Consider the following 27966-nt stretch of genomic DNA (forward strand, 5'->3'; position numbering starts at 1 on the left):
ATGTGTATTAGCTTTTAGGCTATCTATATGCTTGTGTTCACCTAAAAGTTTACTTTTTTAAGTTTAAGCAAATAAACACATTAAAAATACTGTCTCTCTCTTTCGGGAAAACAGACCTGAAACTTGAAACTATAAAGGGGAAAAACCCTTCAATATGTTTCACCCCAGCTTCCTATTTCAATAGGAAATACATCAGCACAGGAAAGAAAACTGCACTCATTGAGGGTTTTTCATGGGGTCTTTTTTAAATGTCTGTTATAAAAAGAGGCTTTGTAGATTTTGATTTATAATTCTGTGTTAACAAACTGTCCATTGCATTCCTTTGATGTAATTCATTGATTTAAACAGTTTTCTGAATTTGTATATGAAGATGTGGTTGGGTTCATCATACTGAATGATAAATCTCTAACCTGGGATATTTTCTGAACAGGCATTCGCGCGTATGAACAACTTGGTAAACGAGCATTTGGACACCCAGGGAAAATTTTGGCAGCTGTTGTCATAACAATGCATAACATTGGTGGTGAGTTGACAACTGGTCAATGCTGATATAATTTCAAAACTATTACAAGATTCATTGCAGTTTTAGCGATTTTAAGAGCATTGTAGGCTAAAAAGGGAAAATGTGCTGTTGTTACTTTAAAAAGCTTTTTCTAGATGATCTGACCCTTTAAACTTATTTTGTTGGTGTATCACAAAGTAGTCCAGTTGATTTAGTAGGATTAACTAATATTTTTGACATGAATAAACAAGTTAAAGAAATATTCTGGGTTCAATATAAGTTAAGCTCAATCGACAGCATTTGTGGCATAATGTTGATTACCACAAAAAAATAATTTTGACTCCTTTTTGTCAAGGTTACAGGCACTTACACTTACAATGGAAAAAAATTGTCTTAAAGGCAGAAATGGGAAGCTTATAATTTAAAAAAAGTACATACATTAATTATTCTGTTAAAACTCATGTATTATTTGAGCTATGACGTTGTTTAAATTTGTGTTTTTTCAGTTGTTTTAGGGTTTATGGTTTTACGTTGTCATGGCAACGAAGTTGTAAAATTAGATATAACTTTACTCAGAAAAGGTTAGTAAGCTATTTTGTCACACTAAAATCATGTAACATGCATACTGATTATATCTTGCAGCTATACTTTTGAAACAGTGTGTATTTAAACTTTTTACAGATTGGCCCCTTTCACTTCTACTGTAAGTGCCTCACTGTAACCCAGATTTTTGCTTCTTTTAAAATGAAGGAGGGACCAGTTGAAATTAAATTTTGTGGTATTAAACATAATGCCCCAAATGCTGTTGACTGACCTTAACTTATTGAACCCGAAATATTCCTTTAATGCTACCACATGACAAAAACACTTTTTACTGTGTTTAAAGCCCGTAACAGGTATAATTATACTGATTATAAGCTATCATACTACATTAGAATAAATATTTTCTTGCCGTAGATTGGTCTAGCAGGTTTCAGTAGGAACCACAAACATAATCAGGCTTTGAGATCATATTTATTATAAAGCTCTTGTAATATTGTAAGTAATGTGGTTTCACGAGGAATGGTGTATGGTTACTTAGTTGACCTCAAATGGAACGTTAGCGGTGCAATGTTACATAACATTCCAGCTTAGACCATGTAACAAATGTTTTAATGTCCTGCCAGATGTATTGCAATATGTTTGTGTTCCTTTACCACGTTAGAAATAGAGCCGCACAGAGCATTGTTGTCAAGGTTTACCTTAGGCTATAGGTCATATAAGTCCATGTCTGTTGCATATTACACTATAATATCTGCTACAGTATAAATTGTTGCAGTGTAAAAGTTACACTGGTAATTCAACTACAGCTCATTGGAGTTAGCAGGGGGAGGGCAAAATGACAAAACCATGTCTGATGTAGCTTATCTGTCTGTCTGTTTCTTTCAGCTATGTCTAGCTACCTCTTCATTGTGAAGTATGAATTACCTTTGGTTATACAGGCTTTCCTTGGTCTTCAGCACAGCAGTGGGTGAGAAACATAATCATCTGCTTTGTCTCATGTTCTCTTAATGACACTAATTTAATCTAGCCAGTTTAATCTATCTGATCTACCCAATCAGATTGAAATCTGGGTCTTGCAAGGTAACTATTGCAAAACAACAGTGTTACTGACTCCTTGGTGCTATTTGCTGAAATGCCCGCTTTACGTTTAAACCAATAGACTCACAGTATGGAAGTGTCATTGTGTATTTGATGCTGAACATTATCCAGAACTCCGGAGCATTCCAAATTAAATTCAGTTCAATTCAAGAACTTTATTTTTCTGTTAGGAACTTATGTGTGAAAGTTGCCAGTGCACACCGCACAATCAAACATAAAGACCTAAACAAATGTCAACACATTCACCACATAAAAATTAGAGCTGGTAATAAAGATAAATAAGTAAAACAGTTAAAAACGAATAAAAAGTCTAATTTAGTGTCCTTAAAGTGCTAGTGCGATGTGCGCTTCAAATCCTCAAACATTTGTGGAACTGATTATTTACCCTTATTCATTCTGGTATTTCTGTTATGTTTTTATTTATTTATTTAAGTGAGTGGTTCCTGAATGGCAACTATCTGATCGTCATTGTGTCCATTTGCATCATCTTTCCACTTGCCCTCATGAGACAGCTTGGTAAGCCTACTGATGTGTTCGTATTCGTAATCCACCTTCTTCTGTTTGCTCGTCCCATTACCATTATTCTTAAATTCAAATAGAGGCAAATGCTTTGTAAAAGGAAACAAATTAAAATCTGATAGGTTCACATTCATATTTAAAGGGATAGTTGACAAAAAATTTAAATTCTGTCATAATTTTGTCATGTTGATCCAAACCCATACGACTTACTTTCTTGTGTAGAACACAAAAGGAGATGTTAGGCAGTGACAGCCTTAGTCATAATTCACTTTAATTGTAAGGAATAATGATGCAATGAAAGTGATTGGTGACTGAGGCTAACATTTTGCATAATACATCCTTTTGTGTTCCACAGAAGACAGAAAGCTATACGAGTTTGGAACAACATGAGAGTGAGTAAAAGATGACAGAATTTTCCTTCCTGAGTGAATTATCACTTTGAATAAAGAATCAATAGTTTTTTCTATGAATCATGAGCTCTGAGTGGTTTAGTTGTATTATTAATTCACATCTGTTGAGAGCACTGATTTACAACCCTAAACGAATGCAAACAAAATGTACAGTGAGCTGGTGTCGAAATTATGTCTGTTGTTTGTTGTAGGGTACCTGGGCTACACCAGCGGCTTTTCTCTGACATGTATGGTTTTCTTCCTGATCTCAGTAAGTGATGTTGGAGGTATACACTATGTTGACCTGATGCTGTTATATGTGTGCGCTTGTTCTATAAATATAGATAATGTGCATTTGGAAATAAAATATTTTAAACATAGCTGCTAAATTTACCAAAAATACTGACACAATAATTGAATTTTGAAGAAAGTCATTTTGTCTGTAATTTTATACTGCTTTGATAAAAAGAGACAGCAAATGACCTCTATGGCAGAGTTTAACAATGCTAAGATCATGGGTTTAATTCCCAGGGTACACAGAAATCTTGTATCTACTGAAAAGGAAAAACATTAATTGCCAAATGCATGAATTTAAATGTAGCAACATGTATGTACAATTGTATTTTTTATAGGAGCACTGAAGTTTAAATATCAAGAGAATATAATGTACAGTAAGTGTGCCTAAAGCAGCTATTCACAAGTGTTTTACTGTCATGAATCTGCACAACTGCCTCTATATTTGTTTGTTTCCTTTGTTATTTCATGCCTATCTCTTGCTCCTAAAGGATCTATCTCACTGTTTTTCTCCCTGTCTCTTTCTCTCTCTTACATACTGTCATTCTAACATAAAATTTCATTTTTGTCTCTCATACTCAAATTCTTTATCTCTGTGTTCCCCAGGTCATCTATAAGAAGTTCAACATCCCTTGTCCTTTTGACGGTTTCAGTAACCACACCGCTGACAACATATCTATTGATGGAGAATGTGAAGCCAAATACTTCACCATCAACCAGCAGGTCAGGAAATGTGTTTACCACTGCAAGAATCTATTCATGAAGTTCAAGTCTTCATGAACTGCAACCCAGGTTTTAGAGCTATTTTCGTAATAGCTTTCCATGGAAGGCAAATAGTCTGTATGTAAATGGAAATAATGTTTCTAGTAGTTTCATTATGATGACATAAGTGTGAAAGTTGCTGACTGGTTGGCTCACTGCATAAGATCAGACAGAGCCTTGTGTAATTTCAGTGACTGTTTGTCTTGCAGACAGCCTACACGGTCCCAATCTTGGCTTTCGCTTTTGTATGCCACCCTGAGGTGCTGCCAATCTACACTGAACTGCGCAAGTATGTTCAGAACATCACGATCACTCATAATAATGGTGGTCACTATTAATTTTTAGTTTTTTTTTTTTACAGATACTGATTTTCTCATTTAAAATTAATTAACTTTATGCAAAATATTAAATATTGGATTATACTGTATACTTGGGATAGTTCACAGAAAGTTATCTTTAATATCACATTTTATAGACCATTTATATGTTAAGAAAATGTAAACATCTAAAAGCTTCAAAACATAATTTTGCAGTGTGTTACCTTGACAAGCTACTTTAGAATGTATTTTAAATCTGTAATTTGAATACACTAACAGTTGATGTGAAGAAAGACATTGGCTATAAGCATTTACTAGTTCCTTGACATGTTCTGATTGAACAGAAAGTGTCTCTATGTCTTTGTTGAAAAAAGGGAAATATGAGTCAAAAGTAAATCTCCTTTATGGTTGTTGTTTTGACACTTCTAGTCCCACAAAGAGACGCATGCAGGCCATTGCCAACGTGTCCATCCTGGGGATGTTTGTCATGTATCTGCTCACTGCCATCTTTGGCTACCTCACCTTTTATTGTAAGCACTTTGGATTTTAAATTAAAAAAGAAATCATGTCCAATGCTGCATGTCAGCCCTAAAATTGACCTAATGCACCTTTTCAACTGCTACCTATACTATATACCACCAAAAAGCCAATAATTTCCTTAAATAAAAGGAAGGAATAATTACCTTATTTGGATAAGTGTAATATTATGAGCTGTCAACTGAGAAGTGACTGGCACCACATGCTAACACTATCTTGGTTACAGGCTTTATGTGTCATGCTTGTTTTCCTCTAAAATTGTTTCAAAATTTGGGGTATATTTAGCTTGAATAATAAAACCTAAACCTCTTCACTTAAGCAGTGTCTGCATGCCAAAGTCTTAAAATAGTAGTTAATCTCAATAAATGTTAATCTTTCTGTTTGAAAACCAGTAAGCACAGAGGCAGAACTTCTTCACACCTACAGTAAGGTGGATCCTCTGGACACTCTCATCCTATGTGTGCGTCTGGCTGTGCTGGTGGCCGTCACTCTAACAGTTCCCGTTGTGCTCTTCCCGGTAGGTTATATGCAGCTGTCTGACTGAATTTCTGGCTTTTCTATTTCTGAAACTCTGCCAAAACAAAGCTATTCCACAACAAGCTGAGAGATGCAGTAAACAATTTTGGGATTGATAACAAAGAAAATGATTAAATGATGTTGATAATTTTGATTTGTCTCATTCTTCTTTCAGATTCGCAGAGCCCTTCTGCAGCTACTGTTCCCTGATAAGCCCTTTCACTGGGTGCGTCACATCGCCATCGCTGTGTGTCTCCTCTTTGTTGTCAACCTGCTCGTCATATTCGTGCCCAACATCCGTGACATCTTTGGTATCATTGGTGAGTAAATAATGAGAATTCTAAATTTTGGTAGCACTTTATAATAAGATTACATTTGTTAACATTAGTGAACGCATTATTTATCATGAACTAACAGTGAACAATATAGTTTTACATTATTTATTCATCTTTGTTAAAGGAATAGTTCACCCAAATGAAAATTCTCTCATCATTTACTCACCCTTATGCCATCTCAGATGTGTATGACTTTCTTTCATCTGATGAACTCAAATTAAGATTTTTAGAAGAATTTCTCAGCTCTTTTGGTCCATACAATGCAAGTGAATGGGTGCCAAATTTTTGAGTAATCCATAAGACTCCAATGGTTAAATCAGTATCTTCAGAAGCATTCTATTTCATTGTTCCAGACTGCCAGAGATGGTTAAAACATAGTGGAAGGAGTCGCACATCATATCGAGAAACTCACATTGATTTTGTCACACGTGACCCTGACGATGACGTCATGGTCGGTCTCTTTGTAATTCTCAGTGAAGAGATCTCGCTCGAGCATGCACAGCTCTTGGGCTATCAAACTGCTCCCCGCTATAGCTGTTTCTTGGGAAATACATCGGATTTAATCATCGGTTTTACACTTCGGAATTATATATCGATATTCATCGGATTCAGACACCAGACTGAAGTGTTGGACCACATGGATCAAGCACTAGAGGACCCATTGGTTATCCAGGGATTTTCAATAGCAGCATTTACTAACCAGCATTATTGAGGTAAGTGTTTTTATCAGGAACTCGATGGTTAACCAGGGTTCTTACTGATACCACTCTGTAGCGTTAACCATTGTTTTTATACGGTTACAATATATTGCCTGACGGACGCTCACTGGTGGACCAGAGCATCATTCAGTGTAACGTGCGGTTACCGTGACAACTGTGGTAATGCCCTTACTCACTAACAGTGGCTCTTTGTTGTTGTATGGATTAATATTTTGGCATTTCATTATTAACTCATTGGTTGACCAGGGATCTCCATTTATTATATAGGTGAGCAATGGCTGCCTCATGCTCCCTCTGTTCACGCCCAGTGGATCTTATGGATGGCCATATCCAATGTCCTACCTGTCTAGGAACTGAACGCCTCAGAGTGGCCTTAATAGATCCCTGCCCTGAGTGTAGTTTAATGCCTTTGGAGGTAAGGCACCATCGACTTGCTAAGTTGGACCCTGATTTTCAGAATATTCCAAACAGGACCACAACTCAACAGACTGGTGTAAGCATCCAGCTAGTAAGGCTGAAGGGCCTTCAAAGAAAAAACAGACCTCCTCTACTACATTAGCTCACCAAATGGCTGAGCTTACAAACACAGTTCAGGGCATTCAAGCCTTATTGGTGGCCGAGGGGACAAGAGCATGTACATCTGCCTCTCCCTTGCCTCGGTGCCCAGTTTTTCCAGGGAGGAGCTGGACACTGTGTCCCTATCAGCCTCGGACTCATTGGTTACAGTTGAGCAGAACCATTATCCCTTTTTGGATGAGATGCTATCTTAACATTCCCAGTCTCAGCATTCCCATAGTGATGACGGCTCAGAACTCCATGGTACTGGACCTTCAGTAGTTTTTTCACTGCAAGACACGCTTAAGATGGCACTAGCCAGGCTGGATTTGGACCCACCTTCTACTGTGTTGGGCCCTTTGAATCTCTTGCACCACCCAGTCTCCCGGCCAGAGGATTTCCTAATGCCAAGCAGTCATGATTTCACTGAGGTAGTTTTTTCTGCCTTTCGATCAGCTCCCTCATTACGCTAGCAGCAATGGCTGAAGCCCAGGAAAAGGGCCTTGGTAATATGCCTCCAGTAGAGCCATATATATCTTCCTTGGTGGTGTCTCCAGACGAGGCACTTAGACAAAATCTCTGCTGCCCCAACCCGGAATGCAGGTGCACTGATGACCTGCTGATCAGGACCTATAACGCAAACTCAGGCTTGAGTCAGGTAGGGAATTCCATGGCCCACCTGTTACTTGCACTTCATTCCACCATGACTACTGCCCCACCTGACAGCACCACCTCAGATTTGCTTGACGCTTCCCTATAGGCTTTGGGGTCAATTGCTTTCTCTAGTGGGAAGGCTAGCAGGCAAGTGTGGCTAGCACAGTCTAAACTGCTGGAAGCATGCCATAACAGCCTTCGTCAGCTACAGCTAGTGCCTGGACAGGTTTTTGGACCAGCCGCCCAGGAAGCCCTTGAACACAGAATGCGTGCAGCCAAGTCTTGCTCCTAACATATTGAGCGCAGTGTGAGTTACCCTGGTCGTCATCACAATGGATGTCTATCCACCATGTGACCCTGATACAGCTCAGTCTTACAGGCCTTCACATCAGACTGCCTGACTTGGCGCTCCCTCGTCAAGAGGTGAGGAGACCCATTCTAATTTTTGGCCACCTGCTCGTCCTCCACCTACTTACCGTGGCCCCCCAGGGATAATGAAACTGCTCCTCGCCGTCGTTGACGGCTCAGGGTCTGTGATGGGCCAATTCTCAACCTCTCTACTACAGCACTGGAGAGGCATTACAGACAACAGGTGGCTCCTCGACACACTCGAGCAGGGCTACTGTCCTCAGTTCCATCACAGACCCCCACTATGCACCAGTACATGTATGTACCCGCCAGGCCCTTGCCCTATTTGCAGAGATCCAGAAGCTGTTAATGAAGGGTGCAATAGAACCAGTAAACCCCCAGATTCACACCGGGGGATTTCATTCAAAATACTTTCTTGTCCGCAAGAAGGACTGAGGGTTCAGACCCATCCTCGACCTCAGATGCCTAAACAGGAGCCTCAAACATCTTCCCTTTCTTATGCTGCATATGGCAGATGTTTTGCGTGCTGTCGAGCCTGGTATATGGTTCACCTCTATGGATTTGAAGGATGCATACTTTCACATCCCCATTGACACAGTACTGCTGCTGTGGGCAGACAGGCACTTCCTGTTGATCAGAGCAGCGCACATTCCTGGTCACTGCAACAGCATGACGGATTCACTCTCCTGTTTTGGTCTGAGGCTGGGGGAGTGGTGTCAACACAGAGCAGTTGTCCAGTCAGTTTGGGACAGGCTCATCCTAGTAGCCCCATCTTGGCTAACAATGCCTTAGTTCAGCCTTCTATTAGCTCTCATGACTCGTCCACCACAACCTTTGCCGGTTCGGAGGGACCTATTGTCACAGATGAATGGAGCACTTTGGCACCCTTCCCCAGACAGGTTGAAGCTGTGTGTCTGGCCCCTAGGGTTGAGCAGTCGCTCTCACAGTGTTTGGCAGGAGTGAGGAACACTGCCATGAATGCCAGAGCTCCATCAACACGTCTGACATATGCCAGTTAGTAGAAACTCTTTGTTTCATGGTGTACAGAACAGGCTCTTAATCCAGCTGACTGTCCTATCAGCTCAGTTTTGGACTTCCAGCAGCACTTACTAGACACTGGAAGATCCCCAGCCACGCTAAGGGTGTTCATGGCAGCTATATCAGCTCATCAATCTGTGCAAATAAACTGGTGGTGACATTTCTTAAGGAAGCTATGCACCTTAATCCACCGGTGTGCATAGCACACACTCAGTGGGACCTGCAGGTGGTACTTGTTAGCCTGTGTTCAGCACCTTATGAGCCTATTGAGCAGGCTGATATTAAGAGTTTTCCGAACCCAGCTTTTCAACCCAAGGTATTGTCAGCCCAGTTTGCAAAACACCCTGTTCAGCTGCATTTCAACATGATGACAATGCTTCCTGTGTAGCCCTTTGTCCAGTACGAATGCTGCGACAATATGTGTCGAGGACAGCTTCATGGCGTACCACTGATCAGTTTTTTATTCGTTTTGGTGCCTGTCGGAAAGATGCACCTTTGTCCAAGCAATGTCTATCTCATTGGGTGGTGGACACCATTTCCAATGCATATCATTCAGTGGGCCATACAGTTCCAACATCTGTTAGGTGCCATTCAACTCGTGCTGTGGCTACTTCATGGGCAACACTGTGTTGCGTGCCCCTCTCTGACATATGTGCGGCAGCCACATGGGTGTCACCCTGTACATTCACAAGATTTTACAGACTAAATGTGGCCTCTGTTCCTACAGTCAGCTCTGCTGTACTTCCGGGCAGAGTCTAGGTTTATACTGCAAATTGTCCTCGTGGCTGTATTCGTCTTCCACTATGTTTTAACCATCTCTGGCGGTCTGGAACAATTAAATAGAACATTGGTTACTGGCGTAACCATGGTTCTATGAATAGTGGAAGACCGCTAGAGTCTCTGGTCACTTGGACTAAGGGAATGACTACAGAGACCGACCATGATGTGGACAGAAACGGATATAGCTTCCTACACGTCATCGGTCAGAGTCACGTGTGACAAAATCAATGTGAGTTTCTCTATCTGATGCACGAGAGCATGACTACTTCCACTATGTTTTAACTGTCTCTGGCAGTCTTCCACTATACACAGAACCCCGGTTACACCAGTAACCAATAATATGATAGGTGTGGGTGAGAAACAGATAGCTTTTACATTCTTCTTCTTGTGATTTTGATGATTCACATTCTTCATGCATACTGCCCCCTACTGGGCAGGGAGAACAATTTCAAGCATAAAAGGACTTAAATATTGATCTGTTTTTCACCCACACCTATCATATCACTTCTGAAGATATGTATTAAAACACTGGAGTTGTATGGATTACTTTTATTTTGCCTTTATGTGCTTTTTGGAGCGTCAACATTTTGGCACCCATTCACTTGCATTCTATGGACCTACAAAGCTGAAATATACTTCTAAAAATCATAATTTGTGTTCTGCAGAAGAAAGAAACACATCTGGGATGGCATGAGGGTGAGTAAATGATGAGAGAATTTTCATTTTTGGGTGAACTATCCCTTTAATAGTTAATAAAAATAAAAATGTTCTTTGTTAATTCAGGTTAGTTCATAGTGCGTTAGCTAATGTTAAAGGAATGTTCCAGGTTCAATACAAGTTAAGCTCAATTGCAGCATTTGTGCCATAATGTTGATTACCACAGAAATGAATTTCGACATGTTCCTCCTTTTCTTAAAAACCCCCCACAAAAATCTAGGTTACAGTGAGGCACCTACAGTGGAAGTGAATAGGGACAATGAAAGCGAATGTGGCCAATTTTTGGAGGGTCTAAACACAGAAATTTGAAGCTTAAATTTGATAAAAGCACTTACATTAATTCTTGTGTTAAAACTCATGCATTATTTGAGCTGTAAAGTTGTTTAAATCATAATTTTTATTCATTTTAGGGTTTTAGGATTTGTTGACATTACATCGTCATGGTAACGAAGTTGTAAAATTGTCTATAACTTTAAACAGAAAAGGTTAGTAAGTGATTTATCACACACAAATCATTTTCACACCCATATCCTTTATATCTTGTGGGTACACTTTTGAAAAAGGAGTATTTTAACATTAAAAAATTGGCCACATTCACTTCCATTGTAAATGCCAAGATTTTTGCTTTTTTTAAAGAAATTTTTGTGGTAATCAACATTATGCCACAAATGCTGTCGATTGAGCTTAACATGTATTGAACCCAGAACATTTCTTTAACATGTACAACACTTGATTTTAAAAATGTGTTGAAATGAACATTTACTAAGATTAATAAATGCTGTAAAAGTGTTGTTCAGTGTTAGTTCATGTTAACTAATGTTGGTATGTGAGTGTCTCTAAAACTTAACTCTCACTTCCAGAATGTGCTAACAGTATGAGATCAATATATTTATAATATTTCAAGTATTGTTAAAGAGTTTTCAGTAGCAAGAATATTAAATATTGTTTTTGCTTATTCAATAGGTGCTACTTCTGCCCCGAGTTTGATCTTCATCCTCCCAGGTCTCTTTTATATCCGAATCGTTTCCACTGAGCAAGAGCCAATAAACTCCAGGCCAAAAATTCAGGTAAGTCTCAAAACCTATTTTGCGATTTCTCCACATTTTAAACAATAAAAAAGAGAGTAAAAAAAATCAAGAGAGAATATGATTATAATATGCTATATACTGTAGATACTACAGTGCATTTATAAAGTATTCAGACCCCTTTCATTTTTTTCATATCAATCTACAATCCATACCCCATAATGACAAAGCAAAAATCTGATTTTTGATAACTTTGCTAATTTATTACAAAGAAAAAATTGAAATATCACATTGACATAAGTATTCTGACCCTTTCCTATGACACTTGAAATTTAGCTCAGGTGAAACCTATTTCTCTGGATCATCTTTGAGATGTTTCTACACTTTGATTGGAGTCCACCTTTGGCAAATTCAATTTATTGGACATGATTTGGAAAGGCACACACCTGTCTAAATAAGGTCTCACAGCTGCAAATGCATATCAGAGCAAAACCCAAGCCATGAGGTCAAAGGAGCTGCCTGCAGAGCTCAGAGACAGTATTGTGTCAAGGCACAGATCTGGGGAAGGCTACACATTTTTTTTTTTTTTTTTTTCTGGTTGCATTCAAGGTTCCCAGGAGCACAGTGGCCTCCATAATTCTTAAATGGAAGAAGTTTGGAAATACCAGGACTCTTCCTAGAACTGTCTGACCAGCCAAACTGAGCAATTGGGGGAGAAGGGCCTTAGTAAGAGAGGTGACCAAGAACTCGATGGTCACTCTGGTTGAGCTCCAGAGATCATGTGTGGAGATGGGTGAAGCTTGCAGAAAGACAACCATCACTGGAACACTTCACCGTTCTGGGCTTTATGGCAGAGTGGCCAGATGGAAGCCTCTCCTCAGTGCAAGACACATGAAAGCCCACTTGGAATTTGCAAAAAAGCACCTAAAGGACTCTTAGACTGCGAGAAACAAGATTCTCTAATCTGATGAAACTAAGATTGAACTGTTTGGCCTCAATTCCAAGTGTCATGTCTGGAGAAAACCAGGCACTGCTCATCACCTGCGCAATACCATCCCAACGGTGAAGCATGGTGGTGGTTTTTTTCTTTTTAATAAATTTGCAAAGTTATCAAAATTCTGGTTTTTGCTTTGTCATTATGGGGTATGGAGTGTAGACTGATGTGGAAAAAAATAATAATTTAAAGCATATTAGCCTAAGGCTGCTAATATGAGAAAAAAAATGGAAGGGGTCTGAATACTTTATGAATGCACTGTACATAGTATGGGAATAGTTCACACAAAAATGAAAATTCTTTAATTATTTACTAACCCTAATGTCATTTTAAACCTGTATGATTTTCCTCTGTAGAACACAAAATCTTCACTTTTTTTTTTTTTTTGGTCTTATAATGTAAGTGAATAGTGAATTTGGTCTGTGACGTTTCAAGCATGACAAAAAAACCATAAACCACAGTAAAAGTAGTCGACATGACTCACGCACTATATTCCAAGTCTTCTGCTGAATCACTGTGTGTAATGAATAGACTGAAATTTCACGTGAAGATGAAATATTTCCTTTTGTGTTCCATAGAAGATAGAAAGTCATATAGGTTTGGAGTGACATGTGGGTACGTAAATGATAACAGATTTTCTTTTTGGGGTGAACTATCCCTTTGAGGTGGTCATGTTAATCTTTTCACCAAAATCAGATGATTTTACACTAAAGCACTTTGTTTTCTTGTGCTATAGGCTGCCTGCTTCACTGCTCTGGGCTTCATCTTTATGGGCATGAGCTTAACGTTCATCTCACTGGATTGGATCTACGGGGAGAACCGAAGTGGGGGAGGTCACTAATTTTCACCAACAAAACAGTAAGGGTCCAAACAGCCTGTTGAGAGAAACACCACCTAAGAGAAAGCCAAACATTACTTAAAGGCTGCTGGACCCATCTCACCTCAGATCTGTTGTCCCACTGAGTTAGGAAAGGACCAATGTCCTGCCATCTTTAAAATTAAATGTGGATCAGTCCTATGATGTTTCATGTTGGATGATTTCTGGGGGACACAGAAATGTCATGCCCTTTGAGGCAGTAGTGTGATCCTGTGATCCAGAAAACAGTCATTTCCCTTCACACGCTCCGTAACGATAAATTATGTTGGTTTTGTTGAAACCCCAAAAACCTTTAAAGTTGTGCAAAGAAGGATACAGTTTGAACAACAGTCATAAAGGTACAGCTGAAGCCAAAAAATAAACGACTGGAGAAGTTTCATTCTCCTGCAGAGGAAAAAACACTTACTTTTGTCTGTTGTCCCAATTAAGTTCAGGACATAGTCCCAGAGTGCAATGCTAGGGAAATAGAAAACAATTTATTTTCCCTCAAAAATTTTGATCCATTACACTACAATAAGATTTGTTAAAAAAACAAAAACAAAAAACAAACAGTCATATATGATCAGAAATCAAAAACATACATAATCTCAGAATGGCTTTGATAAAAGCTGCAGACCTAAACTGAAACTACATACTGCATATATATATATATATATATATATACAGCATATACATTGGCTGCCAAAAGTTTGGAATAATGTACAGATTTTGCTCTTATGGAAAGAAACTGGTACTTTTATTCACCAAAGTGGCATTCAACTGATCACAATGTATAGTCAGGACATTAATAACATGAAAAATTACTATTACAATTTGAAAAAAATGTTCAGAACTTCTTAAACTACTTCAAAGTGTTCTCATCAAAAAATCCTCCACATGCAGCAATGACAGCTTTGCAAATCCTTGGCATTCTAGCTGTCAGTTTATTCAGATACTCAGGTGGCATTTCACCCCACGCTTCCTGTAGCACTTGCCATAGATGTGGCTGTCTTGTCGGTCTCACGCACCTTACAGTCTAGCTGATCCCACAAAAGCTCAATGGGGTTAAGATCCATAACACTCTTTTCCAATTATCTGTTGTCCAATGTGTTTCTTTGCCCCCTCTAACCGTTTCTTTTTGTTTTTTGTTCTGTTTCAAAAGTGGCTTTTTCTTTTCAATTCTTCCCATAAGGCCTGCACCCGAGTCTTCTCTTTACTGTTGTACATGAAACTGGTGTTGAGCAGGTAGAATTCAATGAAGCTGTCAGCTGAGGACACGTGAGGCATCTATTTCTCAAACTAGAGACTCTGATGTACTTATCCTCTTGTTTAGTTGTATATCTGGGCCTTCCACATCTCTTTCTGTCCTTGTTAGAGACAGTTGTCCTTTGTCTTTGAAGACTGTAGTGTACACCTTTGTAAGAAATCTTCAGTTTTTGGCAATTTCAAGCATTGTATAGCTTTCATTCCTCAAAACAATGATTGACTGACGAGTTTCTAGAGAAAGCTGTTTCTTTTTTTGCCATTTTTGACCTAATATTGACCTTAAGACATGCCAGTCTATTGCATACTGTGGCAACTCAAAAACAAACACAAAGACAATGTTAAGCTTCATTTAACGAACCAAATAGCTACATTATTGTAATGTACTCTGTACATTATTCAAACTTTTGGCTGCCAGTGTATATAAATTTGTCCCTGAAATATTGTTGTCCCTGAAATATTGTGTGATATAATATGCACTACAACTGTTAAAACAGACGATCAGCTATATTTGTTTTCTGCAGGATAGCATTTTTTTTGTTAGACAAATGTGTGGTACGTACAGTTGCTGTATTTTATGGTCTAGTGGGGTAGAATATCATCTTTTGTTTTAGTTAGGGAATAGATGGATATCTACAAGCTCCATTTGATGAGGTGCTTAATTACAATACTGTGATTTGCACAGGTATCCAATGCCAGCTAAATCTAACCTGTGAATTCAGTAATTCTTCTGATTTTACCATTTTACTAGGTTTTATTTGGCATGAGGTTTTACTTCTCCAAACAATTGATGGAAAAGTATAAATGTCACCAGTGTTTATATACAGTGCCACAAAGTGTTTATATAGGGCTTAAAAATACTATACTGGGAATAAATTAAAAACATTAATTGGAAGAAAAAAAAATATATCTATTTTTTTCTTTTCTTTTTTAACTGTTATTTATATATATATATATATATATATATATATATATATATATATATATATATATATATATATATATATATATATAGCTTTGATCTATGCAATGGCGCCGACATGATTTACCAAGACCTTTAAAACTTTGTGCAAAGACAGCAATGACTTTGCATGTCATAACATGACAGCTTTTCCTCTTGGTCTGCTGTAGACTGTGAAACAGTGCAATGCTTTGCAAGTGACTTCAGGGCTCTTATACTCACTGTGTGCAGCTCAGGCCTTTGCTAATACCAAAAAATGATGGCAATCCCTCTCCTCGCCAAGTTCCCAGTATCCTGCAATGCCTATTTATTCAGTTTTGTGATTAAATACACAGATTTTCAATAACTCTGTGCTGGTTAGTTTATATATATATATATATATATATATATATATATATATATATAAAAAGGGTGCCAAGTTAAAGACTTGTAGTTCCAATGTGAAACACAACACAACACACCAAAGAGTATTGGCAGTTGAAATTTATTTTACTGCTTTTATGTGTGCTTTTACATTTGTAAACATGGTTTACTGAACTGGCCTTTGACTTTTGTCATACTTGCTGTTTTCAATAAAGATTGTACAGTCAGTATTAAAAACATGCATTTTGTTCCTGTTTATTTGTCTATTCCTATTGATGAGCCTTGGAGTACAATAGAATATGTATTTATTAAATGTATTACTGCACAAGAAACTTCACTGTGTCAGTATTGTAAATAAAAACCAAGTGTCAGTCAGATAAAAAAAAAAAAAAAAAAATCATACTTTACACACAACATTTCCTACTGTTATTTGGTCACATTTTTGGTATTATGTCAAAATATTGCAAATAATATAATGCTGAATATAATATAATATAATATAATATAATATAATATAATATAATATAATATAATTGAGACATATTAAGGGTACTTGGGCCAGACTTGCTTGGACAAAATGGATCGCCCACAGTACATGATTATACTGCTCATTTTAAATGCATTGCAAATATGCAATATTTATTACATTTTCTTCTAGTATATTCTTTAATTACTAGCAGGTTATTAGATTCCTTTAACATAATTACTTATATACAGTATGTGTTTTGTAGTCATTGCATGAGAATGCTTCACAGTAATGGACCCTTGATTTATAACCTCAAATTTGAAAATGGAAATATATATATATATATATATATATATATATATATATATATATATATATATATATATATTAATGCTCCACATAATCACCCTAAAAACAGTCCATCTTAGCAATTTCCAACTTAAAGATTCAACAAACCCCAAGACGCCCCTCCTTCATTTAAACTAAGAAACACGTGCCTGTCCACAGCAGTCAGAGAGCAGATCTGCAGTGGTTTTTGTTCTTCCTGTTCTCTTTTGCTGTGCTGCATTGACATCAGATCACAGAACACGGAAGCTCCAGTTCCTCCGAGCATTCGCCTGTCCCAAAAAGGCTTAAGATAGGTGCTGTGGACACTGTGAGCAGAGCAGGGGCCCTGGCGTGGAGTCCCAGGATCTGGGTATCAATATCATACAGGAGAGATGAGCAAAGGAAAAACCAAGGGCCAGGAGAATGTGCCCAGTTCTCTCCTCAGTAGCCAGGAGAATGAACGCCTGGTAGATTTGGTGGGAAGAAGATGTGTGGTGAGTCAAGAAAATTTAATTGGAAAACCAATCAAAGATTAGCATTTTGTCTAACAGAGGACATATTGGGATGCATGTCACTCAGGTATAAAAGTGAAAACTGTTAAAGTATATGCAGTGCACACTGCACAGGCCACAGAGATGAGAGCTGCTACTGCTGATGTCAATCAAAGGTCAAAGTAACACTCAGTTAGCACATTTATTCATCATTCTCTGTGGCTTCAGAAGATTTGCAGCTTCTTTCATACTCTTTCTGCAAATTGAACAAGATGGACAGATTGTGTACAAAACAACTCACCTGTGACAGATTTCAGCTCTGACAGCTAAACTATTCAATCTAGTGTGATTCAATTTTGTTTGCAGTTCTACCATTTTTGTGAGGAAAACCTCTAGTTTCACTAGTAAAAGTTTGACTGATCTTCAGATAATGTGTTTTTTTACAAGATTGTTGTCCTGTTTCCAATGATGAATGACATATGTGACAGCTAAATTTGACTGGAGAGTAGCAGGAAATGTTGCTTGAGGCCACTTCCTGTTGTTATAGGGGATGGTGACGTCTCTGTTTGCACTCATTGTACTTCACACTGATTGCCCTGTTTTATTAGTGTTACTTTTGTGTTTGTCTATTGTGTTTGTGTGTGTGCAGACCATGGCCACAGCAGTTGTTCAGTTGTACATGGCTCTTCCTCACAGTCCGACCCAATGGAGTTTCCAACACACAGGAATTGTGTGTTTTATTAAGGACAATCCTAACCGCTCATATTACATCCGGCTGTTTGACATCAAGGTTTTAAATTCAGATTCTACTTTGTCTTTTTAAAAACACCTTTATAAGCCAAATTATATCTACAAATTATGTAGAAGTACACTTTCAGAATTCTAATGCAAAACATGAACTGTTCTTAGCAGATTACACTACTTCTGCAGTGTAATCTGCTACTGTACTGGTTTCTTTCTTTTTTTCTTTTTCCCCTTTTTCACCCAATTTGGAATGCCCAATTCCCAGTGCTCTTTTATGTCCTCGTGGTCGCGTAGTGATTCGCCTCAATCCAGGTGGCGGAGGACGAATCCCAGTTGCCTCCGCGTCTGAGACCATCAACCCGCGCATCTCATCAGTGGCTTGTTGAGCGCATTGCCATGGAGACATAGCGCGTGTGGAGGCTTCACGCCATCCACCGCGGCATCACTCACCACGCGCCCCACCGAGAACGAACCACATTATAGCTACCACGAGAAGGTTACCCCAAGTGACTCTACCCTCCCTAGCAACCGGTCCAATTTGGTTGCTTAGGAGACCTGGCTGGATTCACTCAGCACACCCTGGGATTCGAACTAGCGAACTCCAGGGGTGGTAGCCAGCGTATTTTACCACTGTACTGATTTCAAATTTCACAATTACACTTGTAATCAGTAATGCAATGTTTTTTTATTGCACTTTTCAGGTAATCTAATTTGATTACCTGATCTAATTGGATTACTGTTATAGCATGTTTTAATGAAATACATTAATTTTTTTAGTGTATTAAAGGAATATTCTGGGTTCAATACAAGTTAAGCTCAATCGACGACATTTGTGGCATAATGTTGATTACCACAAAAATGTATTTCGACACGTACATCCTTTACTTTAAAAACAGCAAAAATCGAGTTTAAAGTGCTGCACTTACAATGGAAGTGAATGGGGCCAATTTCTGAACATTAAAATACTCACTTTTTCAAAATTGTAGCCACAAGATATAAGCAATATGTTTGTAAACATGATTTTATTATGACAAAATCGCTTACTAACCTTTTCTGTGAATACAACTTCATTGCAATGACGATGTAATGTCAACAAAGTCTAAAACCCTAAAATGACTGTAAAAATGACAATTTAAATAAATTTAAAGCTCAAATAATACATGAGTTTTAACAGAAGAATTAATGTGTGCTTTTGTAAAATTATAAGCTTCAAATTTCTTTCTTCAAACCCCCATAAAATTGGCCCCCACTTCCATTGTAGTGCCTCACTGTAACCTCGATTTTTGCTTTTTTAAAGGAGACATAAGTCAAAAAAATGTTTTATGGTAATCAACATTTTGCCAAAAATGATGTCGATTGAGTTTAACTTTAATTGAACCAGGAATATTCCTTTAAGTACCAATTTACACACACACCTTATGTTAAATATTAGTAAACATGAAATCAACCCCCACACCCCTTTAGAATTTTTTTAAGGGAAAAAATCTGATAGGTAATGTAATCAATATGTGATGATGTAATCCATAAAAATAACTGTAACTGCAACTGTAATCTGATTACACACAATTCAAAGTGTAATGTAATCTAATTACAAGTACTTTATTTCTTTTTGTGATGTGATTACATAATTCAGGTCACATATAATCTGTTACCACCCAAAAATGAGAATACTCTGCAGATTCAGAATCTCACAGTAGTTCAGGATAATAAATAGATTTAAATTTAAGTTCTCTGAAGTTATACAAATTCTGCTAACTTGACCGCAGAAGACCTGAGCCCAAACAAACTAAGATTAAATAAAGATACACTTCTGCTTTGAGCTCTGAGTCACACAGACTCAACTCAGTTTTACAGTTAGCACCTTTAAGATTTTGATCAGTGTTTGTGTTTGGGTGTTGCAGGAGGGTAAAATGATTTGGGAGCAGGAGCTCTACACTCAGATGACATATTCCTGTCCAATGAGGTTCTTCCACAGTTTTGCAGCTGATGTGGGTACAGACTCTTTTACCAATCTTAAATCCAGCCAGATCTCCACTATATACAGTCAGACACAATCTTATTACCTAATTGCTTTTTTAAGCCATTCTGAGATCATCAGAAATGTCTCCTTAGGTTTAATTAATTGAATTAAACAACAAATTAGAATTATGATTAATACTGTACATTTATTTATATATGCATGCATGTATGTATTGTATAAAATTGTTTAAATAAGTGCCAACCCAAGGAGGTGGGCTCCCCCAATTAAGTCTTGGTTCCTGCCAAATCTTTTCCTCATCTAGGAACACATCTTAGGGAATTTTTCCTCGCTAAAGCTGCCACTGTTGCCTTTGGTTTATTCACTTGGGGATTTGTAAGGAGCTATTATTTGTAAAGCTGCTTTAGTACAATCAAAGTCCTTTTCAAGGCAAGTCAGTTCACTCGGCGGCCATCTTTGGAATGCTCCCCACTGTAAACAATTGTTGTAAATTTATGGCCAAATTCTTACAGCAATCTACTGTGATTCTTAAATACAGTAGTTTGCTGTTAAAAATGTTGCATTCTGGGAGATCAAGAGCAGGCTCACTGTGAAGTGACTAGTTTCATGGTAAATAGCTGTTCTGTGCAAGGCATTAGGGGAAAATGAACATTTAAAATCATGATATCATCTTGGTGAAAGCTATAGTGACATTTTGAAATGTATGTTTTAACTGTTTAATTTTAGTTAGAGGCACATGGTTAGTGTTCATGATGCTTCTGATCAACTCCTCTGTTCTTTATCATCTCACATCAGTCTTCACTTCTCTGTCTAATGAGAAGTAAAATAAAAAAATAAAAATAATCAACCTTAGAAGCAATGTACATATTAAATATACAATTTTGCCAGGATTGAACAGTGTATTTTTTTATGAAATAACAAAAACAAAAAAACAACAATCTGTACACAGTAAAATAACAGTATAGCACTGCATTGTGGGTTATAATGGTGAAATACCCATAAGCCTTTGCGCTTGAATAAGTATGTATGCTTTGGCAATGCATTGGGGCCACAAAAATTGTAAAAACACACACACACACACACACACACACAAAAAACCACATACAGTATTATTTATTCAGACTTAATAGAAGTCTTAGTTTAATTAGTGTTGTTGTTTTGTTATCAATAGTTGTGTTTTGTTTGAAGTCACCATTAAGGTGATTAGTGATCTCTTGAGCTGGCACCTTGGACCTTCTTTATTATTATATTATGTTCTTCCAGCCAGTCAATTTATATTTAAGTAAAACACAAGTTGTTGCACTGTGCTACTTGGAAGACAAAACCTAAGGTCAACCTGAAAGTATGATCATACAAATGGCACTATATGTGGTAATAGTGATGCATTACCGATATAAACATAAAAGCACAAACAGTAAAGGATATTTCAGCAAAATGATATCAGCAAATTGATTGTTTGATGTTTTTGACGAACTTATAGCATAACTTGAGTTGTTATCAAGACACACATATCAACTCTCGACAAACAATTGTCAATGGTGACAATTAACAAACATACTTTTACGTAAATAAGAAAGAGCTGAACATTAAAATCCAAGTAACTTAGACTACAACAAAAACAACGTCAAAATAAACCAGTAAATAGTAAAAAATCTAAGTAATTTCTTCATGCCGCATCTTCTTCTTGTTCATTTCAGCAAAAGCAAGACACCATTAATTTTACAGTAACATGCTGGCAACCCTGCTACCAGTTCTTTACTGTTTTTGATGAGAAAATCTTTAAGATTGTGGGCAGCTATTTTCTATGTAAACAAGTGGCATAAAAGTACAGCTCTTATCTACTTAAAGGGGAAAGAATTAAATCTCCAAAATGGTTGGTCAAGATTACAATCAAAGAACATATTTTAAATCAGCAGAAAATCTGACAATGCTATCATAAATTGTGCTTCTTTTGCTTAGATTGCTCAAAAAAAGGCTAGTCCAGTTAATACGCATGCACGTTCTCAAGCTGACTGACAGGTGATGTCTTTATTTAAAAACTGATTGGCTTTTTTACCTGAAAGGCGGAACTTTACATCCATTAGGCGTTCCAATTGTCCTATTCATTTTAATAACAATAAACAATAACAAATAACAGTCTCTGCTTAACTGTTTCTGGTACAAAATGTCTGTGAAATGTGTAATATAAATAAAATAAACTGATTTTAATTTGGCTGTTATATTGTAAATTATTAGTTTACATTAGATATTGTATGTGATTGTGATCAATTCCATATCTTTCTTCCAGCTCTGTTGTGCTGGGGCTTCCACACTGCTCTGCAGTCACAGAATGTAAATTTAATAGAAGAATTTGCAAATCTGAAATTGCCTCAGCGATTCTGCTAAACCTGTGGATAATTAGTGGTTAAAAGAGTTTTTACATCACAGACAGATGCATTTCAGTCTAAATTTAAAATGCATTTTGCTTGTGTCTCAGGACTGCCAAGTAGGTTTGAACTTTGCCAGTGAGACGGATGCTGATTTTTTTAGAAATGTTGTTGAGGAGAAGATTAATCAAAGAACCAACCGCCAAGGTCAGTTTCTATCATTCTTACAAACTGAATATTGTATATATATCATTACCCTAAAGCAATTAGTATTTTATCAACTCCTTATTGTGTGTTTTTTTTAATTATTATTATTTAGATAAAAGACAGCAAGCACCGACTGAAGGTAGATATGTCTACAAGTGTGAATTGTTCAATTCTAACTGACAATTTCATAGTTGACAAGAACTGTGTGCATTTTAAGGTTGGTTTTGTTTTGAATGACAGAAAAACAGGTGCTGCAACAAATTCCTCCAACAAATGGTGAGTAATTTTTAAACACTGGATCTAATATATTTGGTCCAAAAAGTCATCATGCAGCAGTTACATGGTCTAATGCATTTCAAGTGGTTTGATAATGAGTGACTGTCACTGGTTTTGGACAAGGTCCAGTTTCACAGCCAAATGTAATAGCGACAGTGGAGATCCAGAACCCAGATATCGTGGCTTCAAGGTACCGCTCTCCCCCAGTGCCCACACCTGCACCAGCCTCAATCTCCATCGGCAAGAAGGACAAAAAGGGAAAGAAGAAAGGCCTGAGGCTTACTAAGGCAGATATCGGAGCTCCTAGTGGATTCAAGTAGGTTAAATCCTACCATAAGTACCACAAGTTGGACATTCACATTAACTTTTTGTTCTGTTTGCTTGATATTGTTGTTGCCTCTCCTCCCTCTTTAGACATGTCACTCATGTCGGGTGGGATCCAAATTCTGGTTTTGATGTAAGAAATGACTTTTTTTCTCCTTTTTGCTCAATCCATACAACAAAAATCTTTAAAATATAGTCACCTGAACTGTTTATTTTAATCCCAGAGTGGAAAATAAAATGACAACCAACATTACAAAATTAAAAGAAAAAAGGACACAAACATCACAAAGACAAATAAAATTAAAAGGATGCTCTTAAAAGGATAGTTCACCCAAAAATGAAAATTCTGTCATCATTTATTCATCCCCTTGACGTTCCAGACCCATATGACTTTCCTTTTGATGGAACACAAAAGGATACCCATCTTTTTTCCATAAAATGAATGGCCACTGAGGCTGTCGGTTCCGAACATTTTGCTTAACATCTCCTTTTGGGTTCCATGGAAGAAAGAAAGTCATACTCTATTGGAATGACATGAAGGTGAGTAAATAGTAACAAGATTTTCTTTTTTGGGTGAGCTATTCCTTTAAGAGTGAGGCTTTGAAAGGCAGATTAATTAACACTCACTTTGGCCCATCTAGACCAACAATCTCGACCCTGACCTGAAGAAACTGTTCAGCTGTGCTGGTATCAGTGATGCCCAGTTGGCAGATAAAGAAACATCTAAGCTCATCTATGACTTCATTGAGCAATCTGGGGGCCTGGATGCAGTAAAAGAGGAAATGAGGAAGCAGGGTGAGCTAATTTTAGCTCCCTAGAAACACCATATCAGTTTTGACTTTTACAATATAAATGGGTAACATGTTAAAAATTAATATTGTGTGATGAGAAAAGAACCTTAAAAAGTGTCAATTCTTTCATCATTTACTCACTCTCATATGGTTCCAAAGAATGTTAGCCTCAGTCACCATCCACTTTCATTGCATCTTTTTTCTATACAATGAATGTGAATGGTGACTGATGTTAACATTGCCTAACATCCCTTTTTTTGTTCCATAAAATTAAGAAATTCATAGGGGTTTGGAAAAACATGAGGATGAGTGAGTGAATTTTCAGATGAGTAACAGAATTTTCATTTTTAACTGAACTATTGCTTTAATGTTCTGCTGATCTTTGTTGCCCTCACGGATACAATGGCGACTTCTTCACGGGGTCATTCTGACTTCCCTCCAGTCCCAGGAGGTCCTCGTTCTGCCCCCGCACCTCCTCCACCCCGAGGCGGGCATCCTCCACCTGCACGCCCTTCTCCACCTTCACGCAGTCCTGCACCTCCACATCGTGGCCCACCGCCACCTGCGCCACCTGGAGGCAGACATGGGCCTCCGCCCCCTCCACCATCCAATCTCCCACCCCCACCACCCCCCAGCTACAGTCACAAGCCATCTCCTCCTATGGGTGGAGGCCCACCACCTCCGCCTCCTCCCCCACCTCCTCCTCCACCTCCTTGTTCTTCAGCCCCTAGCTTCCCCAGTAGCCCTAGCAGCTCAGCTCCACCTCCTTCCTCCAGTGGAGGAGGACGAGGAACCTTACTGGAGGAAATTCGTCGTGGATGTGCGCTAAAGACTGTATGTGACACACATACATATATACACAATACATATTCTTACAAACAGTAGGTCAAATATTAAAGGAATGTTTCAGGTTCAGTACATGTTAAGCTCAGTTCACAGCATTTGTAGCATAATGTTAATTACCACAGAAAATATTTTCATCTCGTCCCTTGGCTAATATTAAAAAAGGCAAAAATTGCAGTTACAGAAAGGAACTTACAATTATAATGAAATGAACATTTAAGTACACACTGTTTTAAAAGTATAGCCCTAAGACATAAACATTATACATGCTGCTATTTTAGTGTGATAAAATCTCTGTTATAATGATTTTAGAGAGACAAAAATTGCCTACAGGGGTTACCAGTGTTGCGTTGTCATGGGAATGAAGTTGTAAATTTGGAAAAAACTTTACACAGATAAGGCTAGTAAGCAGTTATATCACCCTTAAATCATGTTATCATGTACAATGTCTATTTTAACATTTATGGACCGGCCCCATTCACTTCCATTGCCTTTACTTTCCAATTCCCTTACTGTAACTGCTATTTTTTCTTTTTTTTTTTTTTTTGGTAATCACCATTATGCCACAAATTGAGCTGTGGATTGATCTTAACTTGTATTGAGCCCAGAATATTGCTTTAAGACAACAGGTGCATACATGTATTCTGCTCCATTGTTATATGGAGTAACAGCATTACTGTGTTTTGTTCTGTGTTTATGCATAACCATTGTATGAGCGAATATCTGGTGTTTATTTCAGGTGACTGAGTCTCTGGACTCTTGTCCTCCAGCTCAAGACCAGTCCTCAGAAGGCATTGTGGGAGCTCTTATGGATGTGATAAAGAAAAGGAGTAAAGTCATCCATTCCTCAGGTAACTTTATAAGAGAGCAATTGTATTTGTTAAAGAATGTTAACAAGGTTAAAAACAAGGGTAAAATATTTAAATCTGCAGTTTAAATGATATAATCCTGATATACCTCTTCCTTTAAAGGGATAGTTCATTGACAATTGACAATTCTGTCCTCATTCACTCACCATCTTATATTTTTTCGATCTGGTCAGAAGTTCCGCAGCCTCCTTTCCAAATGGTAACTGGTTAGAACAAAATAAAAAAATGTTTATTAATGTTAAAATGACATTACTCTGTGCAGTGGGTAGGTGAAATACCAATTGCAGTGTTGCCAGATCTCGCAAGAGAAACAAGCAACCTGGTCTGGAAAAACAAGCCCAAAATAAGCCGCTTACCTCACCAATATAAAAATAAGCAATTAAATTTTTTGTGCATGGTGGATTTATCAGCATAGAAATCATAACAAGCATACAGTTAATTAAAGGGATAGTTCACCCAAAAATGAAAATTCTCTCATTATTTACTCACCCTCATGATATCCCAGGTGTGTATGACTTTCTTTCTTCACCAGGACACATTTGAAGAAAAACAGAAAAATATCTCAGCTCAGTAGGTCCTTAAAATGCATGTAGATGGTGATTCGACATTTGAAGTTCCATAAATCACGGACAGTCAGCATAAGCATCATCGATACGACTCCAGCAGACAAAATTAATGTCTTCTAAAATGACACGATTGCTTTTGGTGTGAAAAAGAACAATATTTAAGTACTTTTTAGCTTTACGAGGGTGGAGATCACATGGTTGCTTGTGTGACATATTCGCGTTGCTATGTTATGGACGTAATCTCACATTCTTCATTCAGTTGAGACATCCATGATAAGCTCACAAATGCACCATTGTGAGTAAAGAAACAGATAATACAGATCTAAACCAAAACAACCAAGCTACTGTGCACCGTTCCTCCTAATCAGTTGTAAATAGTGTTGCTTTTCCAGAAGCGATGATTTAAAAAAAAAAAGTATTTACATATTGATCTTTTTCGCACCAACATTTATCATATCGCTTAAGAAGACATTCATATAACAGCTGGACTCAGCTGACTAGCTGTGATTTTTGGAGCTTCAAAAGTCGAATCACCATCTACTTGCATTTTTAGGACCAACTGAGCTAAGATATTTTTCTAATTTTTTCATATGTGTTCTGGTGAAGAAAGAAAGTCATACACACCTGGGATATCATGAAGGTGAGTAAATGATGAGAGAATTTTCATTTTTGGGTGAACTATCCCTTTAACATTTAAGTCTTTTGTTTACAGATCTGCATTGCAGTCAAAACCCGACAGCATCAAATCTGTATGAATGCATCATAATGTATCTAACAATAATTCAGTGAAGACTTGGAAACAACTGAGAAATATACTTTTGTACCACTAATAATGTTTTCATTGTATCTGGATTAGCCATGCATGTATATGTAGTAATTATACATTGTTGTTAAAAAGGTCTTCATTCACAGAATGCAACATCCACAACTAGGCAATTGGGCAAATAAATGTGTGATGCAGCAGTTCCTTTCAGAATAAAAGCACATTTAATTTTTTTCGGGCAACATGAAGTGATGTAGTTCCAAAAATGTACTGTGATAAACCCTTTGGATCGGAAGGAAATTAACCGATTATAACCGGTTACCAGCATTTTAAAATAATGTTTTCACTCTGGAACATTTGAAAATCACTTTGTTCCGGTTTTCGGTTACGTTCTGAAAAAATATTTTGTTCTTTTTCGGTTTTCGTTCTCGTTCCTTGAAATGTTTTTAGTCCCTTCTTAAAAGTAAAGACTCTGCATACATATATTCTCTTTTTGTTTTCTTTGTTTAGGAGACGAGGAAGATGATGGAGGTGATGAAGAGGATGACGATGAATGGGACGACTAATGCTTCTTTCTGCCATCAATTTACACACGTATGCCGTCGAAATCAGCAAACATGAGCTGACAAAGTTTTTCTGTTAATGCTTCATCTGAAATAATCATTGTAACATTAGGTAGGAGATCTTGAGATAACATAAGATTAAGACTGCACTGATTGATCTGCAAATCTTCCTGAAATCCAATAAAGCAAAATAGTTTTAGCAAATACTGTATGCTCATCTAATATTGGTGTTCAGTGATCCTACTCCATCTCAATGAAGAGAATCCAAGCCTGTTTGGAAGTTGTC

The 27966-nt window shown here is 37.6% G+C and overlaps 2 protein-coding genes across 5 annotated transcripts in view; both read left to right on the forward strand.

Annotated features, from left to right (window-relative positions):
- Positions 1-16347, forward strand: part of LOC127423823 (sodium-coupled neutral amino acid transporter 3-like) — a 31601-nt gene extending 15254 nt beyond the window's left edge. For all 3 annotated transcript variants that reach the window (XM_051668446.1, XM_051668447.1, XM_051668448.1), the window contains 11 exons: positions 431-523; positions 1931-2012; positions 2577-2659; positions 3264-3322; positions 3952-4068; positions 4317-4396; positions 4854-4954; positions 5354-5478; positions 5653-5797; positions 11608-11711; positions 13400-16347. In XM_051668446.1, the coding sequence (XP_051524406.1) occupies positions 431-523; positions 1931-2012; positions 2577-2659; positions 3264-3322; positions 3952-4068; positions 4317-4396; positions 4854-4954; positions 5354-5478; positions 5653-5797; positions 11608-11711; positions 13400-13504 (1094 nt within the window). In that variant the 3' untranslated portion in view covers positions 13505-16347. The remainder of the gene's footprint in view (positions 1-430; positions 524-1930; positions 2013-2576; positions 2660-3263; positions 3323-3951; positions 4069-4316; positions 4397-4853; positions 4955-5353; positions 5479-5652; positions 5798-11607; positions 11712-13399) is intronic.
- A 766-nt stretch (positions 16348-17113) lies between these two features.
- Positions 17114-27955, forward strand: LOC127424180 (actin nucleation-promoting factor WAS-like). Of its 2 annotated transcripts, none has more exons than XM_051669142.1 (12): positions 17114-17393; positions 18040-18180; positions 20036-20122; positions 22589-22685; positions 22798-22824; positions 22926-22961; positions 23091-23277; positions 23376-23418; positions 23927-24080; positions 24519-24910; positions 25659-25770; positions 27628-27955. In XM_051669142.1, the coding sequence occupies exons 1-12, from the start codon at positions 17292-17294 to the stop codon at positions 27681-27683; spliced, it is 1434 nt and encodes a 477-aa protein (XP_051525102.1). In that variant the 5' UTR covers positions 17114-17291; the 3' UTR covers positions 27684-27955. The 2 variants fall into 2 exon arrangements, with proteins under 2 accessions (XP_051525102.1, XP_051525101.1); XM_051669141.1 differs by having other exon boundaries at positions 17115-17393; positions 23085-23277.
- The last annotated feature ends 11 nt before the right edge of the window (positions 27956-27966 follow it).

This window comes from Myxocyprinus asiaticus, chromosome 33 (assembly GCF_019703515.2).
Source record: "Myxocyprinus asiaticus isolate MX2 ecotype Aquarium Trade chromosome 33, UBuf_Myxa_2, whole genome shotgun sequence".
Classification (NCBI taxonomy): Eukaryota; Metazoa; Chordata; class Actinopteri; order Cypriniformes; family Catostomidae; genus Myxocyprinus; species Myxocyprinus asiaticus.

Coding starts and splice junctions, on each gene's coding strand:
- LOC127424180 (XM_051669141.1), top strand. CDS start 17,292: ATGAGCAAAGGAAAAACCAAGGGCCAGGAGAATGTGCCCAGTTCTCTC. Junction 18,181..20,035: donor TCCGGCTGTTTGACATCAAG/GTTTTAAATTCA, acceptor TGGGTGTTGCAG/GAGGGTAAAATGATTTGGGA. Junction 22,962..23,084: donor ACAAATTCCTCCAACAAATG/GTGAGTAATTTT, acceptor GTTTTGGACAAG/GTCCAGTTTCACAGCCAAAT.